Source organism: Macaca fascicularis, chromosome 3 (assembly GCF_037993035.2).
Source record: "Macaca fascicularis isolate 582-1 chromosome 3, T2T-MFA8v1.1".
NCBI classification, from domain to species: Eukaryota; Metazoa; Chordata; class Mammalia; order Primates; family Cercopithecidae; genus Macaca; species Macaca fascicularis.
The window spans coordinates 16,138,033-16,163,988 of NC_088377.1; the positions used below are offsets into that span (position 1 = coordinate 16,138,033).

A 25,956-nucleotide genomic window follows, 5' to 3' on the forward strand; every position below is an offset into this window, starting at 1 on the left:
AGTGTGATAGAGAGGATTATTGGGAAGAAAGAGGGCACCTTGTATTTCAAAATCACAATGAACATTTTTGTGGAAGATTGAGAACTCGTAATAAGTGGGTAATTGAGAATTTTGAATGAGTAGCATGAAATGCATGTATGGAAAGGGGACACTATTTTTGTGCTACTTTATATCATAGAAGTGTTAGTTGTTAAAGGTGGGTTTTTGCTGTCAGCAACCTAAAATTGTCCACTCTCCTTTAGCTTCTGAAGTAAATGTTCAAGGAATAGTAGTGAAAGGAGAAAAAAATCGTTTATTAAATTCTAGGAATGTACCCGTATTTCATCATGCAAAACTTGGATGAAATCTGTATTGGAGGAAAGAACTGGAGTTTCTGGTTGAACGATTTTTTAAAAATTCCTTATCCAAATGAAGCTGGTTAGGGTTTAAAAGGCTCCTCGATGACAGTTACTTACATAGCTTAAGAAATGGGAGAAAAGGAGTGCTTCTCTGCCTCCCGAAGGTCTTGGTTTGCCTGGTGTATGGAAGGAAAATGTAAAAAGCACCTGCGGGTAGCATACTGTCTGGCTTTGAATGATCAGATGTGAATATGTTTCTTGGGATTTGAGGGAGGTCGGACAAGGAGTAGATGTGGAAGTGCAGAGTGAGTTGGGGAAAGAAGCCTGGCAAGAAGTTGTAATGATTCAGGAAAGAGAATAGAGGTGTCTCCTTCCCTATGGGTAGAGGTAGACATTTTAGGAAAAAAGAGAGAGAGAAAAAATGGATAAAATTTTGTTATGATCCCCCAAAACTTGTTATGTAAGATATGTATTTACTGATAGGAGATTTTGAAAATCAGTATTAGCTTTATATTTGGGCACATGATTTCATCGAGACAGTTCTTTGGCAGAGCAGATTAAAACGATGCTCCTGAAATGAAACTAGAGTCTCCAAAATAATTGGCTCATTTTAAGCAAAATATTATGCTTATAATTTATGTGGAATATAAATTGATGGTCAACAGTGACTGGCACATAATAGCTGTTCAAATATTTGTTGGCTAAGTCAGGGAGTGAATGGTATGCTTTGGCAATTACTGACAGTATATAAAGGTCTCAGGGAAGCAGAAGACATCCACACCTCAGAAGCATCTTCTTGAAACCCATCTCAATCCTCTCCTCTTGACAACATGTGTTACAACTACTATGGCAACTCCTGTGGCTATGGCTCCGGCTATGGCTGTGGCTATGGCTCTGGTTATGGGTGCGGCTATGGCTCCGGCTATGACTGTGGCTATGGAACTGGCTATGGCTGTGGGTATGGCTGTCGGTTTGGCTCCCGTTATGGCTGTGGTTATGGAACTGGCTATGGCTGTGGATACAGCTCTGGCTCTGGCTACTGTGGCTACCAGCCATTTTGCTTTAGAAGATGCTATTCTTCCTGCTAAAACATCACTGTCAGACGACCATTTGCTTCTAAAACGACACGTCTAAAGATAATGCTGATTCAAGGATTCATACTCCAAGATTTCTATATCCAAGAATTACATGCTTGACAGAGTTTTGGACCTCTAGCCTCACATTTCTTTGAATGAAATCACGGCCATAGGATCCATGGTGTCATCTGACTGTTTTCCAAATGTTATCTTTTGCTCCCTTAATCTCTGATTCTCTGTTATGACTGCAGAGAATGACTGTTAATGATCATAACATCCACAGTTGGGGAAGTCAATCTTTTGCAATAAAAATGGTTCTTTATTTCTAAAAATCTTTGTGTACTTGCTTATGAATTACTCCTTTCTTGAGTTGTTTTAGTATCTCTTGAAAATTGGGCTAACAGTATGTTGGCTGAACCTTAGGTATTTCCTTGATATACTGCAATTATTTCCTCTTATACTTGCATCATAAATAATGTCTTCTCTACCTGCTTCTCATATCCCACATGCTCAGGCTCTCACATGCCCAAGCACAAATCACAGATTATTTCAGAACTGTGCTTTGGAAATGGCACTGAGTGTCTAGAATGGAGCTGGAGGGGGAAAGGGAGGGGAATTGACACCAATTCAGGATGTTATGACAAAAGTCTCAGGGAGGAGATATAGCCTGAGTGCTTAAAGAAGTAATGTAATCTCATCACTTTGGGAGGCCGAGGTGGGTGGATCACCTGAGGTCAGGAGTTCGAGACCAGCCTGGCCAACATCGTGAAACCCTGTCACTACTAAAAATACAAATTATTAGCGGGGCTTGGTGACGCATGCCTGTAATTCCAGCTACTCAGGAGGTGGAGATGGGAAAATTCCTTGAACCCTCAGGAGGCAGAGGTTGCAGTGAGCTGAGATTGCGCCACTGCACTCCAGCTTGGGTAACACAGTGAGACTCCATCTCAAAAAAGAAAAAAAAAAAAAGAAAAAAAAAGTAATGCAATAGAAGAGATCACTTCCAGGATTGTTGAAAATTTTGAGTCAGGCTCAAGTGTTAGGCATGAGGAATAAAAACCTAAAAAAGGGTAAGTTAGAAAAAAAAGTATACTATCAAATTTATCTACATCTGACAAAAGCACAAATATATTTGTTTGCTTACATGGAGGTTGAGAAATGTGATTTAATTCACTTAACAAATAGTTTTGCATAGACACCATCCTAGACACTGAAGACACAGAAGAAAAATTATTATAAGCAAATGTCCTGCTCTCAGAGTGTTTATAGTCTAACAGATGAAGGTTTAAAACAAAAATAAGCTGGGCGCAGTGTCTCACGCCTGTTAATCCCTGCACCTTGGGAGGCTGAGGTGGGCAGATCACTTGAGGTCAGGAGTTCGAGACCAGCCTGGCCAAGATGGCGAAACCCCGTCTCTACTAAGAACACAAAAATTAGCCAGGCGTGGTGATGGGCGCCTGTAATCCCAGCTACTTGGGAGGCTGAGGCACGAGAACCACTTGAACCTGGGAGACGGAAGTTGCAGTGAGCCAAGATCGCATCATTGCACTCCAGCCTGGGCAACAAGAGAAAACTCCGTAAAAAAAAAAAAAAAAAAAAAAAAAAAAAAAGAATAATAAAAAAAGCAAAAACCAATTATGATAAATTCAGACCGATAATTGCTATAGAGGGAATAAAGTAGCTTAATGGAGAGGAGATGAATGTTTGAAGTACTGGAGAGACAGCTCAGGGAAGTATTTTGAGATTGTGACATTTGAGCTCATAATACAACATTTTCAGCAGCAAAGAAAGACTAAAAAGGACAGTAGTAAGTACCAAGAGGGAGAGCAGTTCATTAAGTTTTGGAGATGATGAAGGTGATGACACAGTTTTCAGTTAGAAAAGAGCAAGGTCTAGTATCTTAATAGAGTTCTTTTTAGATTGGGGTGGTCATAAAAATGAGATTAAAGGGTTTATTCTAGTTTCCTGGCTGACTTTCTGATGTGGAGTGTTTACTGCTTCTTGGATTCTGATTTTAGTGTCCTTTCCTCCAGTTCTAGACCATCCAAACTCTATCATTTAAATCTTACAACAGAGAGTCTTCTGGATTCAGTAGAAACTTCTTACAGTCAGCAGTAATAATGGTATCCCTGTTTCATCCACACACCAGGGACCGTTACACCAAGTCTGGCTCTGTGAGGTCCCTGGAGCTGGGTGACCCCACAAAATGTCTGACTCTAAGAAAGATAGCCCTACAATCAATATCAGCCCAGGAGGAAGGCTACATCCAGGATGGAATCTGTCCAACTGATGGACAATCGGGGTTTCTTCCAAGAGCAGGATACCTTTCACATCTGGAGTATTTGTGAGTCAGATCTGCAGACAAACTGTGCTTTCTGGAACTCTGAGGTTATTATAGTATTGCAAGCAGTGGATAACACTTAACATATCTTCAAAACCTGAAATATTGTGGCTATCTCAGTTTAAGAAAATTTTGAGACATTCAGCTTGTGTGAAATGAGAAAATGGTGATAATGGTAACAGAGACAGAAATGATAAAATTAGAGAAGGTTCGTGTGTGTGTGTGTGTGTGTGCGCGCACACTTGTGTAGGTGTGGCCTGTTTGGTGGAGGTTGGGAAAAATGGATATGTGAATTCACATGTGTAATCACATTATGGAGGGAAGGAAAAACTATTTATATTTCACAATACTTTCTGTGGTCGGAAAATGATTTAAGCTTTAAAGCTCCTTCATAAAGAAACACAAAAGTCCTTTTTTTGGAATATGTTATTACATATTGTAGAGGATGTAAATTGTAAAATCTAAATTGTAAAATTTGTTCTTTTAGTTATTTAACAAACATTAAGATTCATGTTTCAGCTATGTGATGTGATTGGTGTGGAGACAGAGAGATAAAACACATAGTCCCTTCTAAGAATTCAAAATCTTCAGCGGGACACAAAATACTAAATCATACATAGCAGGTATGCTTGCAGGTATGATGGCGTTACCAAGAAGAGCTCAAGGGGGAAACTTAAATCCGAATGTGGAAAGAGAAGGCTCGACAAGGGTCAGAAATTGTTTCCAAAGAATGATAGGAAGAGAACCATAAAGGATGAGGTAGATTTGGTCAGTTACAAGAGACGGAAAATGGAATTCAAGGCCAACAAATTCAAGGAAAGAAGAAAATAAGCTGTCAGTTTATTGAAAGAGTAGGAGGCTCCACTGTGAAATTTTAATCAGTGTCCACTTCCATAAAAGAATTATCATGTCTCTTGAGTGAGCTGCACTGTCTGATATGGTGCTACTAGCCAGCTGTTGAGCGCTCAAAATATGGATAGTTCAAAATGAAATGCACTGTAAGTGTAAAATACACAGTAGTTATCAAAGACTTAATAGAAAAAAGAATGAAAGTATCAAATACATTTAAATTATTTATTATATATTAAATGATAATATTTTGAGACATTAGGGTGAATATAATATGGTATAAAATTAATTCACCTGTTTCTTTTTATCTTTTTAAAATGTGGACATTGGAAAATCTAAATTTCTCAATATGATTCATGGTATATTTCTATTGTAGAGTGTTGTCTTAGAGGGCCAATCATAACAAACTGGCCAGGTAAGGACACTGGCTAGAAAGAGAAGTCACGTTAGGCCATTATCAAAGATTAGGAAGTCTAACCAGGTTATCCAGGTATAAGCAGTAGGTCAGCCTGAGGCAATAGGGCCAGTGTTGCCAGTGCTGCAGACTTCAGGGAGGAGCAAAGTCCCTGTATACACAAATTTTCCATCTGGGATAGTTTATTCAGTAAATCTGTGCCTTAGTTTGTTTTGTGCTGCTACAACAGAATACCTGAGACTGGGTAATTTATAATAAACAGAAACTTATTAGCTCATAGTTCTGGTGGCTGGAAAATCCAGTATCAAAGTGGTGAGGGTCTTCCTGCTGCATCAAAACATGGCAGAAGGCATCACATGGTGAAAGACCAAGAGAGGGCAAGAGAGAGAGCAAGATGGGGTGAACCCATTCCCGCAATAACAGACTTGCTCCTGTGATAATGGTTTTAGTCCATTTATGAGGGTGGAGCCTTCAAAATCTAAACACCTCATAATGGTCTTACCTCCCAATACCTTCCCAATGGCAATTAAGTTGCAACATGAGTTTTGAAGGGGGCAAACATTGAAACCACAGCAATGAGATTGATCAATGTCCCACCTGTTTAGATACAAAGATATAAATACCTACCTCACACTATATGCATAAGAAATTCCACATTGATTAAAGTTCTGCACATGAAAGTTAAATTATGAAAGTACTAGAAGCTGGTATAGAGTTTTAGGAATTTTGGCTAGGATTGTAAAGACCACAAAGAAAGAAAATCCAGATGGTAGAGGTGTAAGACAAAAGTTGCAAAATATTGGCAATTTTAGTCAAATGAAGTGCATATTTTCCATTTGAAAACCTAAAGGAAAAAATAATTTATGGGTCCTTCCTGAGCTTTAATATTCTTGCAGGGGTTAAATCGATTTGATTCTACCACTAAACAGCTGAGAGTCCTTGGGCAAGTGACAACTACCTGTGGCTTCTGTTTTCACATCTGTGATGTGTGTAAAAACAAAAACCATAGGTACATGGAAGTTACTTTACATCAATAATCATCAGAGAAATGCAAATCAAAATCACAGTGAGCTATCACCTCATACCTGGTGTGATGGGTATTATAAAAAAGATAAGAGATAACAAGCGTTGGAGAGGAAGTGCCATAAAAAACATTTGTGCACTGTTTTTGATGGGAATATAAATTCACATGGCCATTATGGAAAACAATATGGAGGTTCCTCAAAAAATGAAAATTAGAACTACCACATGATTTAGCCCTACTTCTCGGTTGATATGTGAAGGATACAAAATCAGTAGCTCAAAGAGATATATGCATTCCCATGTTTGTTGCAGCACTATTTACAATAGCCAAGACACGGAAACAACCTAACTGTTCACTAACGGGTGAAGGAAAAAATAAATTGTGGTGTATATTTGTAATGGAATATTATAAAAAGGAAAGAAATCCTGCCATTTGCAACAGCATAGATAAACATGGAAGACATTATGCTAAGTGACAAGTCAGCCAGAGAAAGACAAATGCTGAGTAATCTTACTAATATGTGGAATCTAAAAAAGTAGAACTCAAAAACAGAGTGGAATAGTGGTTGCCAAGGGGTCGAGGAGGTGGAAGAAATGGGAAGATGTTAGTTTAAGAGTACAAATCTTCAGTTACAAGAAGAATAAGTTCTGGAGATACAATTTACCTCATGGTAACTAACTATAGTTAGCAATACTGCATTGTATACTTGAAATTTGCAGAAAGGGTAGATCTTAATTGTTCTCACCACAAAACAAAATAAAAATGCTATTTATGTGATTATTGTGTTAACTTACTTGATTGTATCAATCATTTCTCAGTATTTATGTATATCAAATCATCATGTCGTATAACTTTAGCTTATATGATTGTCTTTGTCCATTATGCCTCAATAAAGCTGGAAAATAACAAAAACACAACTTCTTACTTTACGTTGTTTTCATAAGAATCAAACAAAGTAATAAATGTAAATGTGACTCAAAAATTATAACAGGATGTCTACTTTGGAAAATGTCTATTCATGTTCTTTGTCCACTTTTTTCACGAAATTATTTGTGTTTTTTTTTTGGTGGTTATTGTTAAAGTGTTTGAGTTTCTTGTACATTCTGAATATTAGCCCCTGTCAGATGCATAGTTTGCAAATATTTTCTCCCATTCTTCAGGTTGTCTGTTCACTTTGTTAATTATTTCTTTTGCTGTGCAGAAGCTTTTTAGTTTAATTAAGTCCCATTCATCTATTTTTGTTTTTGTTGCATACTTTTGAAGTATTAGTCATGGATTATTTGCCTTGACCAATGTTCAGAAGAGTTTTCCCTAGGTTTTCTTCCAGTATTTTTATTGTTTCAGGTCTTACATTGCAGTCTTTATTACATCTTGAGTTGATTTTTGTGTATGGTGAGAGATGGGGTCCAATTTCATTCGTCTGCATATAGCAATCCAATTTTCCCAGCATCGTTTATTGAAGAGGGCGTCCTTTCCCCAATGTATTTTCTCGTTGACTTAGTCAAAGAACAGCTGGCTATAAATATATGGCTTTATTTCCAGGTTCTCTCTTCTTTTTCAATGACCTATATATCTATATTTATACCACTACCATACTGCTTTGGTTACTATATTCTTGTATATATATTATACACATATACAATACTCTACATATAATGTTGTGTATACAATAAGTTTTGATAAATGAATTCGGTAACATTTTTTGGTAAAGTTGTTAGGTTTTTCTTTATTTAAGATCATATCATCGGCAAATAGACATGCTCAACATTGCTAACCATCACAGAAATGCAAATTAAAATCCCAGAGACATCATCTTATACCACTGAGAATGGCTGTTATTGAAATGACAAAACATAACAGACATTGGTGAGGATGTAGAGAAAACTACAAAGGGAAATATAAATAATAATACTTATTATTGTTATCTTTCTCATATAACATCCTCTAATTTAAAATAAAAACATTTACCGCTGGAAGAAATCTCATAGACTTTCATTTAAGTTAGTGAGTGTCCCTAGTTTGTTAGATTCACAGAAAATAAAGACAAAGTTATTGACCATAAATAACTCACAATCATCTGAGGGAATCAGATAAATAAAATAAGAGTGTGCCAGTATAACATATTGAGGACCATAATAGAATTGAGCAAATAGATCCCTAGAAGAATGGTGGAGTGATGCTTAACACTTATTGTGAATGCCCAGGAATGCTTTCATAGGAGATGTAGCCTAAGCTGTGCTTTGAAGGATCAACAGGATTTTGGCAGGTAAAAATTGGAAGTCAGTAGCAAAGACACGGAATCAACTTAAATTTCCATCAATGGTAGGCTGGACAAAGAAAACATGGTACATATACACCATGGAATACTATGCAGCCACAAAAAAGAACAAAATCATGTCCTTTGCAGAAACATGGATGGAGCTGAGGCTATCATCCTTAGCAGTAAACTAATGAAAGAACAGAAAACCAAATACTGGAAGTTCTCACTTATAAGTGGGAGCTAAATGATGAGAACACATGGGCACAAAGAGGGGAACAACACACAGGGGCCTACTTGAAGGGGGAGGGTGGGAGGAGGGAGAGAATGAGAAAAAATAACTTTTGAATACTAGGCTTAGTACCTGGGTGATGAAATAATCTGTACAACAAACTCCTGAGATACGAGTTTACATATATAACAAACCTGCACATGTACCCCTGAACCTAAGATAAAAGTTAAAAAAAATTTGATGAAGTAGGCAAGATGTTTCAAAGAAAGTAACACACTGAAAAGTTCCAAGAAATCTTAGGGTAGATTATGGTGCATTGGGCAAAATCCTGTTGCTTTTATTTTACTATATTGTATCAGACCTCTGTTTTACATCACTTCAGATCTTTGCCTCACCTGTCTCTTGCTCTAGCCACCACTGCAGTGGCCATCCTGCATGGGCTCCATCTACTTTCTTGCAAGTGTAACCTAAGAATGCCTCATTTTGTGCCTTTGCTGTTTGCTTCTCAACTCTAGTCTGGGAATTTCTTGTTGATTACTGAGATGGAAAATGCTGGGACATCTCCCAGTGCACAGGTATGTGTGTACCTGGAAGTAGAGAAGAGATAATAGCCCCTGGAGTAAAAAAATCTAAATTAGGTTTGATTACACTCCACAAGGCATGCTTATTCCATGTGCGGGTTACAGCTGTTTCTTTACAATTCTCATGGCTGGCTAGGGGCAAATCCTGGTCATAATTACCTGAAACACTCATTGTCCTTAGAATGATGAACTTTTTAAAAATGTAAATTGCTGTTGTAATGAGGCCACAGAGTCTGTGTTGTGTGCTCCACCCACTTCTGGTTGTATATAAAGGTCTCAGGGCAGAAGATGACATTCAGACTTCAGAATCGCCCACCTGCTTCTCTACTGAACTACTAAACACCCATCTCTAGACACCATGTGTTGCAACTACTACAGAAACTCATGTGGTAGCTGTGGCTATGGCTCTGGCTACGGCTGTGGCTATGGCTCTGGCTACGGCTGTGGCTATGGCTCTGGCTACGGCTGTGGCTATGGCTCTGGCTATGGCTGTGGTTATGGCTCTGGCTACGGCTGTGGTTATGGCTCTGGCTATGGCTGTGGATATGGCTCCAACTATGGTTGTGGATACGGCTCTGGCTACGGCTCTAGCTCTAGTTGCTGTGGCTACCGGCCATTTTGCTATAGAAGATGTTATTCTTGCTGCTAGAAAATAACTGCTGTGGACCTTTTCTTCTAAAAGGACCATTTCAAGGCCATTTCTGTTTCAATGTCCTACAATTCCATCTACGGAATTCCAGATTCTACGGAATAGAGAGCAGTCAGAACCTGCACAAAACAGATCATCTTATGAAATCCTGCTTACTATTGTGGGGGCCTGAGTTACCCCATGATGTTTCTGGAAGACAGAAGACCTAACTCTGGCCATGGTCCAAATGTAAACCTACTACCTTCTTATTTTATGTTTCTATATTGTAACTATTTCCAAATAAACATGTTTCATTGGTCCTAACAAGTTTTTCTATTTTTTTTTTGTTTCAGGCATGCTATTGACTTACACTTTTATCTTATATTTATTTCTATGATGTCTTCAAAGATTCAGTGGGCTGATGCTAAGCTGCTCTTTCTAATTGTGCTTTCCATTCTGCTTGGTCCATGCCTGTGACATACTAGATGTCACGTATTTTAAATATAGTCCCTGAAAAAATGGCTGCTTTTTGGCTGAGTCTTCTGTTCTTAATTCATTTTCATTAAGGGTTTGTTCTTAAGTATTTGTGTTTCATGACTCTGGGTCTATCCATTTTTTCCACATTAATGAGCAATAACGCACTCATCAATATATGTGCGTGCCCGCGCACACGCACACACACACACAGAATGCTACAGAAAAGCCTGCTTTAGGAAAATGCTAATGGCACAAAAATGGGTTGGAATGGAAGAGACAGAAAGGTTAAAATGTAAGTATAATAACGATTTGGATACTGGTTAAAGAGATCTGCACTTCAGTGTAGATAATGAAAAAAAACAGATGAACATCAGAGACTTGGTGAAGGTAGAACCTGTAAAATCTTAGACTTCAATAGAGAAAGAAAAAGGAGAAACATCTGGGGAAGATAATATCTACAAAGTATATATTTTTTCCTTAGCACTTAGAATTGTGGGGAATTTGGGGTCGTATATATAGTTATATATCTTCAGGACTGGTATTGCAAAATTAGTAAGACTAGTTTTGCAGATGTGCCCTGTGTTGTTGTTGAGAAACTAATTAGATTGAATGTGTAACAATGACATAAATTCCTCAACACAAGATCTCTTTTTAATATGTGACAGCATCTGAAACAAGAATTACTTCCTCATTAGGCGCTCTGTTTTTGGACGTATTTAAACCTCGGTTGGCTCTCTCTCTTACTGTTAAGAGTTATTCTAGGAGGAAGTTACAAAGTCAGAAAGAGGTATGGAATTAACTGATCTTATGTATCCATTTTTACCTCCATTCTAATCTAGGATACTAAAGAAAGTGATTTGTGCTTTGAAACTTGATTGTGAAAATGGTGATGCTGATATAAAAAAAAATACAGAATGAGAACTTTTATGTTTCTATATCTGGAAGGAGGGGCCAATTGTAATATGTCTGGCTGCAGAAATCTAATACTCATTTGGGATATAAAAAGGCAGTCAGAACTGAAGTCAAGATTCAGCCACCCATGGTCAAATAAATTCTTTTCCCAGACACCCTTGATTCTTGAAAAAAAATTGAAGTCTTGAGAAGAGGTAGGGCAAAAGGCCATGGATGAAGAGATTGTTTTCTTGAAGGTGTAGAATCACTTCTAAATTAGATAACCGTGAAGTCTCATTTATCAAATATTTATTGAGCTCCTAATAAAACACATTTCATTATGTACTATGAACAGTGAAGTAAAATATTTCATCCTTGCTTTCCAAAAGCATAGGAAAGGCATACAAGACCACAGGCTACAAAGATTGGAGTATTGCTATAAAACAGTTACACACAGAAGTATTTGAGAAGTACAGGGGAATAAATCAGAAGAAGAGCCAGGACTAAGAAAAAGTAGAAAGAAGGATGAGGGAATTTTCTGAAAAAGAGACAAATTTCTAGCTGAAATATGAAGGATGAATAGAAGTTGACCAATCATAGAAGAAAGAAATATCCTTCTAGGCAGGGAAGAAAAAAATAAATATTTAGTGGGTAAAATGTACATTATTTGAGTGATGAATACAATAAAAACCCAGACTTTACTACTATGCAATATATCTGTGAAACAAAATTGCACTTGTGCCCTTTAAGTTTATATAAATTAAAAAGTTCACATATTGGAATGTTATTGCTACAGCCATTATCTCTCCTGGGAGAAATGTAATCACAGTTGAGCCAAAAAGAAAAAAAATTGCAGGTGTGAATTGTTGCTGTTCTCAGATGGCCCCCAATAACCGTACGCTTGTGTGGTTTACTCTCATTGAGTGTGGGAAGGACCTATAACTTGTCTCTAATCTTACTAAAGATGATGGGATATCTCTTCTGTGATTACATTATGTTTAGGGTTAGCAGATAAAACACAAAATAAATCAATGTAAATTTCAGATTAAAAATGTATGTCTTTTTAGTATAAGTATGTTTTATGCAATATTTGGGGCATACTTACGAAATCTGGCAATTCAAGTTACATGGCAAAGAGATTTTGCAGATGTCCTGGCTGACACCTTAATTGCAATGATGTGAGACCTTGAGGCAAGATCCTAGCTAGGTTGTGCTTAGACTTCTGATCTACGAAAACTGAGATAAATAGTGGATGTTGTTTTAAGCTGCTATTTTGGTGATAATTTGTTATGCGTAATGGAAAATGATTACCACACACTTCTTCTTCTGTTCTCTAAATTACCCGGTAAGAGGTGTGGTTGTCTTGGATAACCGGGATAACATACCTGCACATCAGCAGAGATTAGGAAGCCAGCCATTCCAATGAACTTCAAGGACACACTATTCTCGAGTGAAAATGAACAGGTGAGAGGCACTAGCAGCCATATTTGGTGGGAGTGCCCTGGGTACAAAACATTTAAATAAATTTTATCTAGGACCCCAATTGACAATGAAAAAAAATGAGAGACCCTAAAGCATATGGGGAATTTTATAACAGAGTAATTACACAGTGAAATGGATAACCACACGAAATAATGACATCCCTGTTACAGTAAGTATTTAAGCACCCGATGATGAGGAAAGGAGGTCATTATATTATATATATGTGCATTGAAACATCACATTTTACACCATAAATGTGTACAATTATTATGTGTCAATTCCAAATTCCAAATTAAATAAAATATGTTGGCTCTTCTAGTTATTTTGCCTTTCCATCTGAACATTCAAGTCAGTTTGTTAATATCTACATATATATCATGCTTAGATTTTGATGGGGATAGAGTTGAATCCATAGATCCATTCTGGGAGAATGAACATCTTAACAATATTGAGTTCAATCCACAAATATGGCATTGATATATCTCTGTATGTATTTGTTTCAAAATAAATATTGGTGCTCTATTACACAATAGAGTGACAATAGCAAATAACAATGTACTGATTGTATGCAGCACAGCAAAGAAGAATACATACTTGTGCTTCATATGTGCCTTTAGTAAGTTTCCTAAACTTTTTTCCACCTCAGTATCTATAGTATGCTACCTACCTCTTTCATGTTTTAATTTTGATTAAAATAAAAAGATTAAAAGGAATTTAAAATTCAACAGCTGTTATCATAAAGGATACTCATTTGTTGTTGTTCTAGTTTGAACTAAATAAATATCTAGAGGTGATTAATATTTGTTAAGGAATTTCTCCAGAAGTAAATACATATTATCAGAATATTATATCCATGGCTATTTGAATTCATAGAAACTCTGTAACATGAAATATTGAGGAGTTTCTGTGTACAGCAGCATTGGGTTCCAATGAAATCACCTACGAAGGAATTAGTAATTAGCAAGCTAGTCAAAGTAATGGGTCAAACTCATTTTATTGATTGCATTTTCAAACATCAACAGCCTAACCCTTCCTAGAGCCTTCCTGTGTAAAATGTATCTTTGGAATCATGTGTTCAGATGACTGGCTAATGGATAGAAACTGTTCTTAGAGATTTGTAATTGGCTCAAGACAATGCCTGCATGACAAAAATCATGGATCCTCAATAAAACTGAAAAACCTATAATAATATGTTTATTTAAGGCATATGCTATAGCTATGAAAAGACCAGGTCCTCTCATTTTCAACTGAGTGGGGTGATTTGCACATACTAGGTATTAAACCTATTTTGCACGAATCATGAAATCGATGATGTGTCCTGGCTCCTCCTGTCAGGATGTAAAAGTTCTAGGGTCATATGTTACATTGACACTTCAGAAAAATCCATCTGTACCTCGACTAAATCTTACCTTCTGGCACTATGAGTTTCAACTACTATGGGAACGCCCATGGGGGCTGTGGATATGGTTCCAGATATGGATATGGGTCTGGTTCTGACTGTGGCTGCTGTATCTACCAACCATTTTGCTACTGAAGATGCTATTCCTCTTGCTACTAGAGCATCATCCTAGAATCAGCCTTTGAAATAATATTTTAAGATTAATACTTCTTCGCAGGGGATATCCCATTTTAACATCTCTACATTCATATAAGGATTGGATATTATCTGTTTTTACTTCAACAAACCTGTTCGTTTTTGAGAAGATATTAATGCTCCCATTATGTTTCCTGGAGACAGAAGATTTTATTCTAATTATATTCAAAATGTAAATTATTAGATTTTGCATGGCTGATCCATAAATACTTCTTAGTTGGTGGAAATTACACTTTTTTTCCATAAACATTTCATTTATTTTTGTAAAAATTTGTGGTTTTTTGCACTACAATCATCACTGACTTTAGTGTTTACGTCTTTCCTGGAATTTCGGGCAAGTGGTTTATTAGTGGAGCCTTAGATTTATTTATTCTTTTAATCACTACTTATTTATTGCCCATTCTTTCATCAATATCATGTAGTTTTGTTTTTTGCAGGACTCTAGTAACTCAGCATTAGGTAGTGTGAGGCTTTCAACTTTGATTTCTTTTCAAAATTATTTTGACTGTGAGTACAAAATTATAGTTAGAATAAATTTTGGTGTTCCATTACATAATAGAGTGACTATAGCACATGACAATGTATTGCATATTTCAAGATAGGTAGAAAAATTTTGAATGTTGTCACTAATGCAACTTTTGGATAACATTAAATGACTAAATAATCAAACTTGTTCTGTAGTCACCAGGGAGACAGAAGGTGACCCTCTGAAGCAGAGTTGGTGAACAAGCAATGTACATCTGGAGATGTGGGGATGTAGGGGCCTGGGAAGCCGTGGGCCTCAGACAGACTCTGGAGAGTGGGTAGGGACATCCTGTAGAGGGAATCTGGGTGTCTGTTTGGGTAGGAGCCCCATGGGGACTCTGGGTGAACAATCTTTATGGTGCTACTTTTCAAACGACAGGGCCAAATAAAGGTTCTTGCCAGGCTAAAGCTCAACATCCCTCATGTTATTGAGATATAATTGATATAAAAGTATACATGTGTAATGTATATAATTTCATGAATTTGGACATATGCATATGCTCATGAAACCATCTCAACAGTGAAGGTAATAGACATATTCATCATCTACAAAAGATACCTCCTCTGCTCTCTTTGGTAGGAATAATTAACAGGATATCTACTCTGTTAATAAGTTTTTCAAAGTATGCAATACAGTAGTTAACTATAGCACAACAACTTTTCAATACATTAAGCCAGAAGGTAGAGTACCTTTTCTAAGTTTATTTTTCCTTCAGTATTCTCCCACAGTCTTGGAGTAGCATATAGATTCATCATATCTTAAAAATGCTCTATTATTATAGTTTATGATTTTTATGTGAAACTTTTCCTGTTAAACTTGCTGTGTATTTCTGTCTCCTGACTGGGCCCAGACTGATACAGACAATTTTAGTTTTAGGAGTTATTTCATATACATAATATTGGAATCGGAGTAGCAGAGAAGATCTGAAGATTTTCTAGTGTGTAAAACGAGAAGCAAAGATGGAGGGTGAAGCAACCGCAAGAACCCCAGAATTTAGGAATAAGAGTGTTCTCAATGAAGAAAAGTCATGAAGTATGAATTCACTTATCACAGAAATAACAGGAGAAGATATGAAATTAAAGAAAGAATGAACAGGAAATTTACAGAAAGGTCAACTATTATTAATGCCATAATGTAAATATCAAAAAAGTTTCTTACACGTAAAAATCATTAAAATTTTGTTTTGAAGAACGTAAATGTGACTAAAATCAAGAAAATACTGTGAAATGATTAAATCAAGTCAATTAACAAGTCAAATTTCTCACATATTGATACATTTTTGTGGTGAAAACATTTAAAATATACTGTTTCAGTAATTTAAAAATATATGATGCATTATTAATTATTAGAGTCAGCATTCTGTGCAAGGGATTGCTAAATCTGATTTCTACTAACTAAAATTTTGTACCCTTTGATCAACATCTCGCCATTCCCCATCCATTCGACTTGATGGAGTAATGAATTATTGATTGATTACATTTTAGTGGGAAGCACTGATATATAACACAAACATGAGAGTACTCTGAGTAAATTCAAAAATGACATATGTTTAAGGATTATACCCTACAGTTGGATTTCAACAACAAAGAAGCTATGAACCAAGGATTTACCCTCTTTCTAAATTAGCATTCTTGGCAAAGTTTGTTTTTTAAATAATAAATGATATATCTCCTTACATAACTGACCTATCACAAGTTTAAAAACATTTTTTCCTCAAAGAAGGAACAGAAGATCATAACCTGCATGGAAAAGAAGGGGATGGAAAAGCTTTTTTTTCTGAGGTAAGTAGAGAGTTTCAGAGAGTGGAGGTACCACGTGGATATACTCAATTCCCTGTCCAAAATCCCTGAAAAGTAATTTGAAGTGATTGTGATAAAAAACCAAAAGTGTTAGGAATGGATAAGAAGAAATGATGATATTAAGAACAGTGAGTAGAACTCCTTATTTAATAGATGATTCCCTAGACCTTACAAGAATAGAATGATAAACATACATTTATAGGTCAAATATATTTTGGTGATGTGTTACGTCACGAGCATGAAGTGAAATTATGGCAAATAAAATTATTGTTGTATAAGCTTGCATGTTTGGAACTTGTATGTTTGTTTTCTTTTCAAGCATGAAAATATTCCTAGGGAAGCTGTAAACAAATTATGAATTCCTAAGAAAGTAGGTGTGTACAGAATGAGCTCAATTTAGGCCATTAATTGTAAAATGAGCAAATAGAGCCCATATGAGGATGACCCATGCATCACTGGAAGTATATGAAGGTCTTGGAAGAGTAAAGGACACTCTTGCAGCTCCACTGAAATCTCACCTCCTGACACCATGCGTTGCAACTACTACAGAATCTCCTGTGGGGGCTGTGGATACAGCTCTCGCTGGAAATTTGGCTGTAGATATGGTTGTGGCTCTGGCTCTGGCTGTCGATACGGCTCTGGCTGTCAATATGGCTCTGGATATGGAACTGACTGTGGTTATGGCTGTGGATACGGCTCTGGATACGGAACAGGCTGTGGCTATGGTTGTGGATATGGCTCTGGATACGGATTTTGCTCTCGCTATGGCTGTAGATACAGCTCTGACTGCTGTGGCTGCCGACCATTTTGTTACAGAAGATGCTATTCCTCTTGCTGCTAATCTTGACTACAGATCATCCTTGCCTTTGCAGTGACCTTTCCAAGATCAAGTCCACTTGAAATCTCCCCTATCCACTGTCTCCACATCTAAGTAAAGATTGACTATGGTGCATTGACTACCTGAATGAATATAAGAGAAGCTGTTTGCAGTGGATGGAGACTGGGTAGCTTCATGACATCACTGAAGAGAGGAGATTTTATTCTGATTAATTTTCAAATGTGAATTCCGACATCTTTTTTTCCACCTTTGTACCATGACTATTTGCAAAAGCACAAAAAGACTATATAATTGGAATGTACTAAAATAGAACAAAAATAGAATTTTCTTAATAAAAGGCCTTATTCACTATGAAGTCTTGTCTCCTTAATGTCAGGATCAGCATTAATTGGAGGGTTTGTGGCTTCCTCAAAAGCTGGGTGACCATAACTTAAAATAAGACAATGTTATCTTATTGGTTGAACCCAGATACTTATATTTAACATATTTCTTAATTCCTTGTATGTCAATTATTTATATTTATATTTACATATAAACACAAATATCACACTCAAAATTTCAAATCATGCCAATTATTTATATTTATATTTACATATAAACACAAATATCACACTCAAAATTTCAAATCATGCATGGAAAAATATTAGAATAGAATGAAGAATGAGACAGGGAATCTACTCATGAGGTTAATGCGCTAGTTCAGCAATGACTGTCTTGGTTGAGCTTAAGTCATATTTTGATGATGTGTTATGTCATGGCTATGAAATGAAACAATGGAAAACAAAATTATGATTGTATAAGCTTGTGTGTTTAGAACTTGTATATTTGTTTTCTTTTCAGGCATAAAAATATCCCTAGGGAAGTCATAAGCAAATTATGAATTCCAAAGAAAGTAGATGTACACAGAATGAGCTCATTTTAGGCAAATGATTAGATTATAAAATGAGCAAATAGAGCCCATGTGAGGATGACCCATGCATCACTGGAAGTATATAAAGGTCTTAGAAGAGTAGAGGACACTCACACTGCAGAAATATCCTCCTACACCTCAACTGAAATCTAACCTCCTGAAATCATGTGTTGCAACTACTACAGAAACTCCTTTGGGGACTGTGGATATGGCTCTGGCTGGAGTTCCGGCTGTGGATATGGTTGTGGCTATGGCTGTGGATATGGCTCTGGCTGTAGATATCGCTCTGGATATGGATTTGGCTCTTGCTATGGCTGTGGCTACAGCTCTAGCTGCTGTGACTATCAACCACTTTGCTACAGAAGATGCTATTCCTCTTGCTACTAATCATCACTACAGAACATCCTTGGCTTTGCAGTGACCTCTCCAAGATCAAGTTCAATTGAAATCTCCCCTACCCATTATCTTCACATCTAAGTAAACATTGACTATGGTCCCCTGACTATCTGAATGCATATAAGAGAAGCTGTTTGCAGTGGATGGAGACTGAGTAGTTTCATCACATCACTTAAGAGAGATTTTATTCTGATTAATTTTCTAGTGTAATTAATTTTGTAACGTAAACTCTTACCTTTTTTTCTTAATCTTTGTGCCATTTCTTAATCTTTGTGACTATTTGCTGAAACACAAGAGGACTATATAATTGGAGCATGCTAAAATGGAAACAAAATAGAATTTTCTTAATAAAAGATCTTACTCACTAAGAAGTCTGGTCTCCTTAATGTCTCCTTAATTTGAGGATTTGTGGCTTCCTCAAAAGTTGTGTGACCACAGCTTTAAATAAGACAATGTTATTTTATTGGTCGAATCCAAATAATTGTGTTTTACTTATTTCTTAATTCCCTGTATGTTTACTGTATATTTTTGTTTAAACATGAACACAAATATTAAGCTCAAAACTTTAAAACATGCATGAAAAAAGAATTAGAATAGAACAAAGAATGAGACAGGGAATCTACTCATGAGGTTAATGCACTAGTCCAGCTATGATTATCTTGGTTGAACTTAAGTCAAGGTAACTAAGAAGCAACAATATTACTTTAATGTTAATGGCTTTTGAAACATGTAAAACAAGAAATCTTAGACTGAGCAGATAAGGCTCCTATGAGTGCTCAAGATGGTGAGAAAGGATCAGGGCTTTTTTATGTTACCACTCCCCACCCTTGCTGAGTGACTTTCACACTCATGATTTTGAAGTGGTTGCTGTGTATGACCAACGTTCTGCACAACTAAGGACAAATGATGAAGAGCATCAGGTCTTTTAAAACTTTGTCCTTTTATTTTGGAAGGGACACTCTTCCTGGAAGACTTTTGACTGCTCTTGTTTGTACACATGTGTACTGGACCACTCTCAGCTGAAGGTGTGTAAAGAACAAAAAGGTTGCGGTCAGGAGTTTTGCTGGTCAGTCAACCATGTGTGCCCAAAGTTTGTAGGTGTTGGGGATCAAGAGGAAAGGACAAAAGACTGAGGAAGCAAAACCTCAGGCCGTATGTACCTACAGCAATTTGAGTTGGGGCAGGGGTACAAATTATGACTTCACTCATCATTTTTCTTCAAGTGCAGAGGTTTGAGCTTAATACACTCTCCTATTTATATCATATTACTGTTTGTCCACACATAGCTCTTTCCCTTTTTTCTCTGTTTTTGTCTAACAGAGTAATTTATTTATTCTCTTCTATTTATCTTTTGTTTCCATTCTCACACCCATGTCTCATTTTTAGCCATCTTGTAATTTGTTATTTTATATGCAATACCCCATTTCATCTTGTTGGTGTCCCCCAAAAGTTGGCCATTCTACTACATATTTTAAACTTATTTAAATTTTATTATATATATACATATATATACACACACACACATATATTAAAACCCCTTTTCTTTCAGCACAATTGCAGTGAATGATTCATTTATGCTACTATGTGTACATTTAGACTATTATTTCTCATTGCCATATGGTACTTCATGTGGCTAATATACAAGATTTTGCCTTTTGCTCTCTCAGTGATGCACACATAATCACACCCAGCTCTTCTTCAGCACAACATTGCTGCAGTGAACACGTGACCCTTACAGGCTTCTATGAAAGTCAATCCCAAAAATCTCAACTGCTGAGACAAATCATGTGTGCGTATTTAATTTTACTGAGTATTTCCAGGCTAGTCTCCAGGATGTCTGCACCATCTAAACCCCAAATTGCATTTCTTATGTCCTCACATATGTAACAATATTTGTTAAATCTAACATGCTAATGTCACTTGTTTGAGCAGTGACAATGATATCACCTTGCTTTATGTATCTCTGATTGTTAATAGGTGTGAACAATTTTATTTCTTTCCATATGTATTATCCTTCATGTTTTCTCTTCGACATCCTTTGCTCATTTTCTAAACAGAGGTGCCTGTCTCTTTCTTATTGATTTGTAGGCATTTACTGTATATTCCTAATAAAATTCCCTTGTTATTTTTGACACTGGAAAAATCTCGCAAACTGTCATTTGTTTATTTTTGTTAATAGTGTGCATAATTGCACCACATTATAAACTATAATTTCTGACTTTTAGTTTTTTAAAAGATGATATATATTATCCTTATGTCGTTGATATTCTACATCTGTCAATTTAAAATTTTTACATTTCACTCTTTGATCATTAATCCACCTGGAGTCCACCTCTGCATATGGGGGACTCCATATAGTTTCATCTTTCACTATACTGAGCTAGGTTCCCCAGCACCACCTACCAAACAGCTCACCATTTGTAACTGATTGGTGGTGACCATTGTTAGTCTATGATTTTATCACATATATAAGAGTTTGTCTCTGGACATTGTACTATGCTTGATTTATATTTATGTTTCTTAGCATTTTTTAAAGGTTTTGTATGGAGGGGATATGTGTGATGGAGAATTAGGTTTATTCTGCTTTGTTTTTTCACTGAAGACAACTAGGTCCACTGGGTAGAATTTAAAGGCAGGAAGACTTAACAAAATAAGACACTTTTCAAATGGCTAACACAGCATGAAGATGGAATAAGCTGTCTTGTTAGCATCCCTGTCCTGAAGTTATTGAATAATTTGTATCTCCACCCCCTAGAAAATCTGAGTAAATCTGCACTCTGAACATGGACTTAATTAAATTATCCACATCATTCACTTCTACTTTGAAATTCTGGGACTGTATATGTAAAGGATCATTGAACGTTAGTTGTAGGCAAGCTGGATAAGAATGATATGGCCTATAAAGCTAAGAAATGATACTCAACTTTATTATAGAGTTAGGAAGAAGAATGTAAGATTTCACATGAGTTTTGAGGCTAACCTCCTGTTAGACTAAGTTTTAAACAATTGCTGAGTGTCTGTGCAGAAAATGATTTCCAAAGCAGGAGAAAGAAAGACAACAGATTAGTAATACACTTGCAGAAGAGCTCATTAGAGAGGTAAGATATTACCACAATAATGTGTGGGATCTATTTCAGTTATCGAAGGGATCCCAGGAAGTACTCACTGTGAAATGCATATATCAGTATAAAAACATTGTCTAATTACAATGGAAGACAGCAGAGAGGAGGAAAGAAAAGAAAAGGTCTACAAAACAACCAGAAAACAAGAAAATGCTCATATATATATTCACATATATATTCATATATTCACATATATATTCATATATATTCACATATATTTATATATATATGTGTGTGTATATATATAAACAAAGACCCAACTAAATGTTGCCTACAAGAAACTCATGTTGCTTTTAAGGACACATACACATTGGAAGAACAAGGATGGAAAAAGGTATTCCACACAAATTGAAACCAAAAAGGACCACATATATATATATATATATACACACACACACACATATATATATATATCAGATAAGTTAGGCTTTAAATGTAAAAAAACTGTAAAAAAGAAAAAGTCAGTTTATAACGTAAATGGATTAACTCATCAAGAAGACGTAACAATTATAAACATATATGTACCCAATGTGAAACACCTAAAAATGTAAAGCAAATATTAATATACTTGAAGAGATTTACAATATAATATTACTGTTATTGTATCATCGTGTTATTATAACTACTATTACTATTATTATTATATCTTTCATCAATGAACGGATTATTCAGATAGAAAATAGGTAAGTAACCATTAGATCTGAACTATACTTCGGAGCAAATGTACCTAATAGGCATATATAGGACATTTCATCCAACAGCAGCAGAATACAATTCTGCTCAAAACACAGAAAACATGCTTCAAAAGAAGTCTTAACATATTTAAGAAGCTTTTTTTGGTTTTGAAATGTGTTTCAAAACAGGTCTTAATATATATTTAAAAAAACTGTGATCATATTAAGTATCTTTTCCAGCCGCAATAGTTTGAATCAACAAATCAGTAATGGAAAGAATTTTGGAAAATGTGCAAATATATAAAAACTAAACAACATCATCATAAACAACAAATGGGTCAAGAATAAAAAGAAAGGAAAACTAAAGATATCTTGAAACAAATGAAAAGCACAACATACCAAAACTTTGGGATGCAGCAAAGGCAGATCTAAGAGGGAACTTTATACCAATAAATGCTCACAGTAACAAAGAAGGCAAATATTAAATAAACAAACTAATTTTACACCTTGAGGGGAATAAAAGGAATAAACTAAGCCCAATGTTAATAAAAGGAAGTAAGGAATAATAAGAATCAGAGCAGATCTCAATGAAAAAGAGACTAGGAATCAACAGAAAAAAAAACCAATAAAACTGAGTTGGTTTTGTGAGAAGATTACAAAATTAAGAAGTCTTTAAGTGGACTAACTAGAAAAAATGGGAGAAGATTCAGGTAAATAAAATCAGAAATGAAAGAGGAAAAATTACAACTGATTCCACAGAAATGTACAGGGTCATAATAAGCAACTATTATGCTGACAATTATATGTCAGCCAACTGGATAACCTAGAAGAAAAGGATAAATTCTTAGAGACACTCACCAGTCAAAAGTAAATTACAAAGGAATAGAAAATAGGAACATGTCAGTTATAAGTAAGGACATTGAATGAGTAATAAAATATCTGCTGTCGAAGGAAAGCACCGAAACCCATGACTTCACTAGTGAATCCTATCAAACATTTTAAGAAGAATTAATGCCAATCATTCTCAAACTCTTCCAAAAAAATTAAAAGAGAATACATTCAAATTATTCCACAAGATCAGCATTAACCTGGTACCAAATCTAGAGGAGAACACTATAATAAAAGAGAGTTACAGGACAGTATTCCTGATAAACGTAGGTGCTGCAATCCTCAACAAGAAAACTGAAAACTAGAAAACTGAAATCAACAGCATATTAAAAGTATCATTCACCATATAACCAGTGTAATTTATGTTTGGAATGCAAGGATGGCTTAACATATTCAAATCAATAAATGTGATATACCACATTAACAGAGTCAAGGACAAAAATTATATGGTCATCTAAATAGACGTAGAAAAGGCGATCAACAAAAGTCGACATCCATTTTTAATAAAAACCCTCAACAAATTAGATAGAGAAGGGAATTACTTCAACACAATAAAGGCCACATATGATAGGCTATAGTTAACATAATACTCCACAGTGAAAAGTTGAAAGCTTTTCCTGTAATATCAGGAACAAGACAAAGATACTCACTGATTCTCTTCAACATAGTACTGTAAGTCCTAGCCAGAATAATTAGGCAAAAGAAAGAAATAAAAGATAACCAAATATGAAAGGAAGAATCTAAATAATCTCAGTAGATCACATGACTTTATGTATAGAAAACCAGAAAGACCTCACCAGAAATCTCTTAAGGCTAATAAATGAATTAAGTAAACTTGCTGGATACAAAATGAACATACAAACATCAGTAGCATTTCCATATGCTAACAATCAACTATTGAAAACCAAATCAAGAAAATAATCCCAATCACAACAGCTACAAAAATAAAATAAAATACTTAGGAATCAATTTAAACAATTGAAAACAATTAAAATTAATTTAAACAATTTAAGCAAAATATCTTTATATTGAAAACTATAAAATATTGGTATAAAAAACTGTAGAGGACACAAATAAACAGAATGAGATCCCATGGGTCATGGATTGGAAGAAACAATATTGTTAAAATATCCATTCTACCCAAAGCAATTTACAGGCTTAATGCTATCCCTATGAAAATTCTGATGACAGTTTTCATAGAAATAGAGAAAACAATCCTAAAATTCATGAAACCACAAAAGACTCCAAATAGTCCACACAATCTTGAGTAAAAAGAACAAAGTCAGAGGCAACACAGTACCAGATTTCAAAATCTACAAGAAACCTGTGATAATAACAACTGCATAGTATTCACATTAAAACAGACATATAGACTACTGGAATGGAACAGACAGCCCATAATCAAATTAAACACATTTCATGGCCAATTGATTTTTAATAAAGATGCCAAGAATCCACAATAGAAAAAAGGACAGTTCTTCAAAAAATGGTGCTGAGAAAACACAAAATCCACATGCAGAAGAAAAAAATTACACCCTAATCTTACACCACACACAAAAAGAAACTATTAAAGTTTTAAAGACTTAAAAGTAAGATCTGAAGTTATAAATCTACTAGAAGAAAACAGGGGAGAAGCTCTGTGACAGGGTCTATGCAATAATTTTTAGAATATGACCCCAGAAGTACAAGCAACAAAAGCAAAATCACACAAAGAAAATCATGACAAACTGCAAAGCTCTTGTACAGCAAGCAAAATAAGCAACAGAGTGAAAATACACTTTTAAAATAGAAGAATATTTTTACAACCCACATATCTCATAAGGATTTGATACCCAAAATATATAAGAAATTCAAACGACTCGATTCTGTAGTACCCCTTTATAATTGAAAATATATAAGAAATTCAAATAACTCAATTCAGTAGTACCCCTTTATAATTGAGGGATATGTTCCAGACCTCAAGTGGATGCCTGAAACTCTGGTTTGTTCTAAGCTGTATATACAACATGTTTTTTTTCCCCTATACTTACGCACATACCTATAATAAGGTTTAATTTATAAATTCTCATGGACTGTAAGAGATAAACAACAACTAATAACGAATTGGAATAATAATAACATTATGCCAGCATTATTATATACTTGGAGGCCGTTATTAAGTAAATAAAGTTTACTTGAACACAAGCACTGCAATATCACTACAGTCCATCTGATAACTGACATAGCTACTGAGTGACTAATGAGTGAGTAGCATCTACAGCATGGATATTCTGGATAAAGGGATGATTAATGTTTGAGTGGGACAGAATGAGACAGCATTTGAAACCGATGAATTTTTGTTTCAGGAATTTATTATTTAATATTTTCAGACCACTGTTGACTGTGGGTGACTGAAATCATGGAAAGCAAACCTGAAGATTAAAAGGAATGGGAAACATAATCTGATGGAGCAGAATAGGCATCTCTCAGTTGAACTCACACAAATGACCAAAGTATATGGAAAAAATGCCTAACATCACTAATAATCATGGAAAAGCACATTACAACCACAGTGAGCTATGACCTTATACCTTTTAGAGTGGCTATTATTGAAGACATGAAAAGTGTTGGCTAGAATT

At 35.5% G+C, this 25,956-nt stretch overlaps 3 protein-coding genes across 3 annotated transcripts; all 3 read left to right on the forward strand.

Annotated features, from left to right (window-relative positions):
- The first annotated feature begins 1,111 nt into the window (after positions 1 to 1,111).
- On the forward strand, positions 1,112 to 1,746 carry LOC102122989 (keratin-associated protein 21-1). The gene has a single exon (XM_005548840.4). The coding sequence runs from the start codon at positions 1,169 to 1,171 to the stop codon at positions 1,424 to 1,426; it is 258 nt and encodes an 85-aa protein (XP_005548897.3). The 5' UTR covers positions 1,112 to 1,168; the 3' UTR covers positions 1,427 to 1,746.
- Positions 1,747 to 9,406: 7,660 nt separating this feature from the next.
- On the forward strand, positions 9,407 to 9,762 carry LOC102144389 (keratin-associated protein 21-2-like). The gene has a single exon (XM_005549481.3). The coding sequence runs from the start codon at positions 9,472 to 9,474 to the stop codon at positions 9,760 to 9,762; it is 291 nt and encodes a 96-aa protein (XP_005549538.3). The 5' UTR covers positions 9,407 to 9,471.
- An 8,604-nt stretch (positions 9,763 to 18,366) lies between these two features.
- On the forward strand, positions 18,367 to 18,674 carry LOC123572266 (keratin-associated protein 21-2-like). Its single transcript, XM_045388013.2, has one exon. It carries the CDS (start codon positions 18,424 to 18,426, stop codon positions 18,643 to 18,645), a length of 222 nt encoding a protein of 73 aa, XP_045243948.1. The 5' UTR covers positions 18,367 to 18,423; the 3' UTR covers positions 18,646 to 18,674.
- The last annotated feature ends 7,282 nt before the right edge of the window (positions 18,675 to 25,956 follow it).

Coding starts and splice junctions, on each gene's coding strand:
- LOC102122989 (XM_005548840.4), top strand. CDS start 1,169: ATGTGTTACAACTACTATGGCAACTCCTGTGGCTATGGCTCCGGCTAT.
- LOC102144389 (XM_005549481.3), top strand. CDS start 9,472: ATGTGTTGCAACTACTACAGAAACTCATGTGGTAGCTGTGGCTATGGC.
- LOC123572266 (XM_045388013.2), top strand. CDS start 18,424: ATGTGTTGCAACTACTACAGAAACTCCTTTGGGGACTGTGGATATGGC.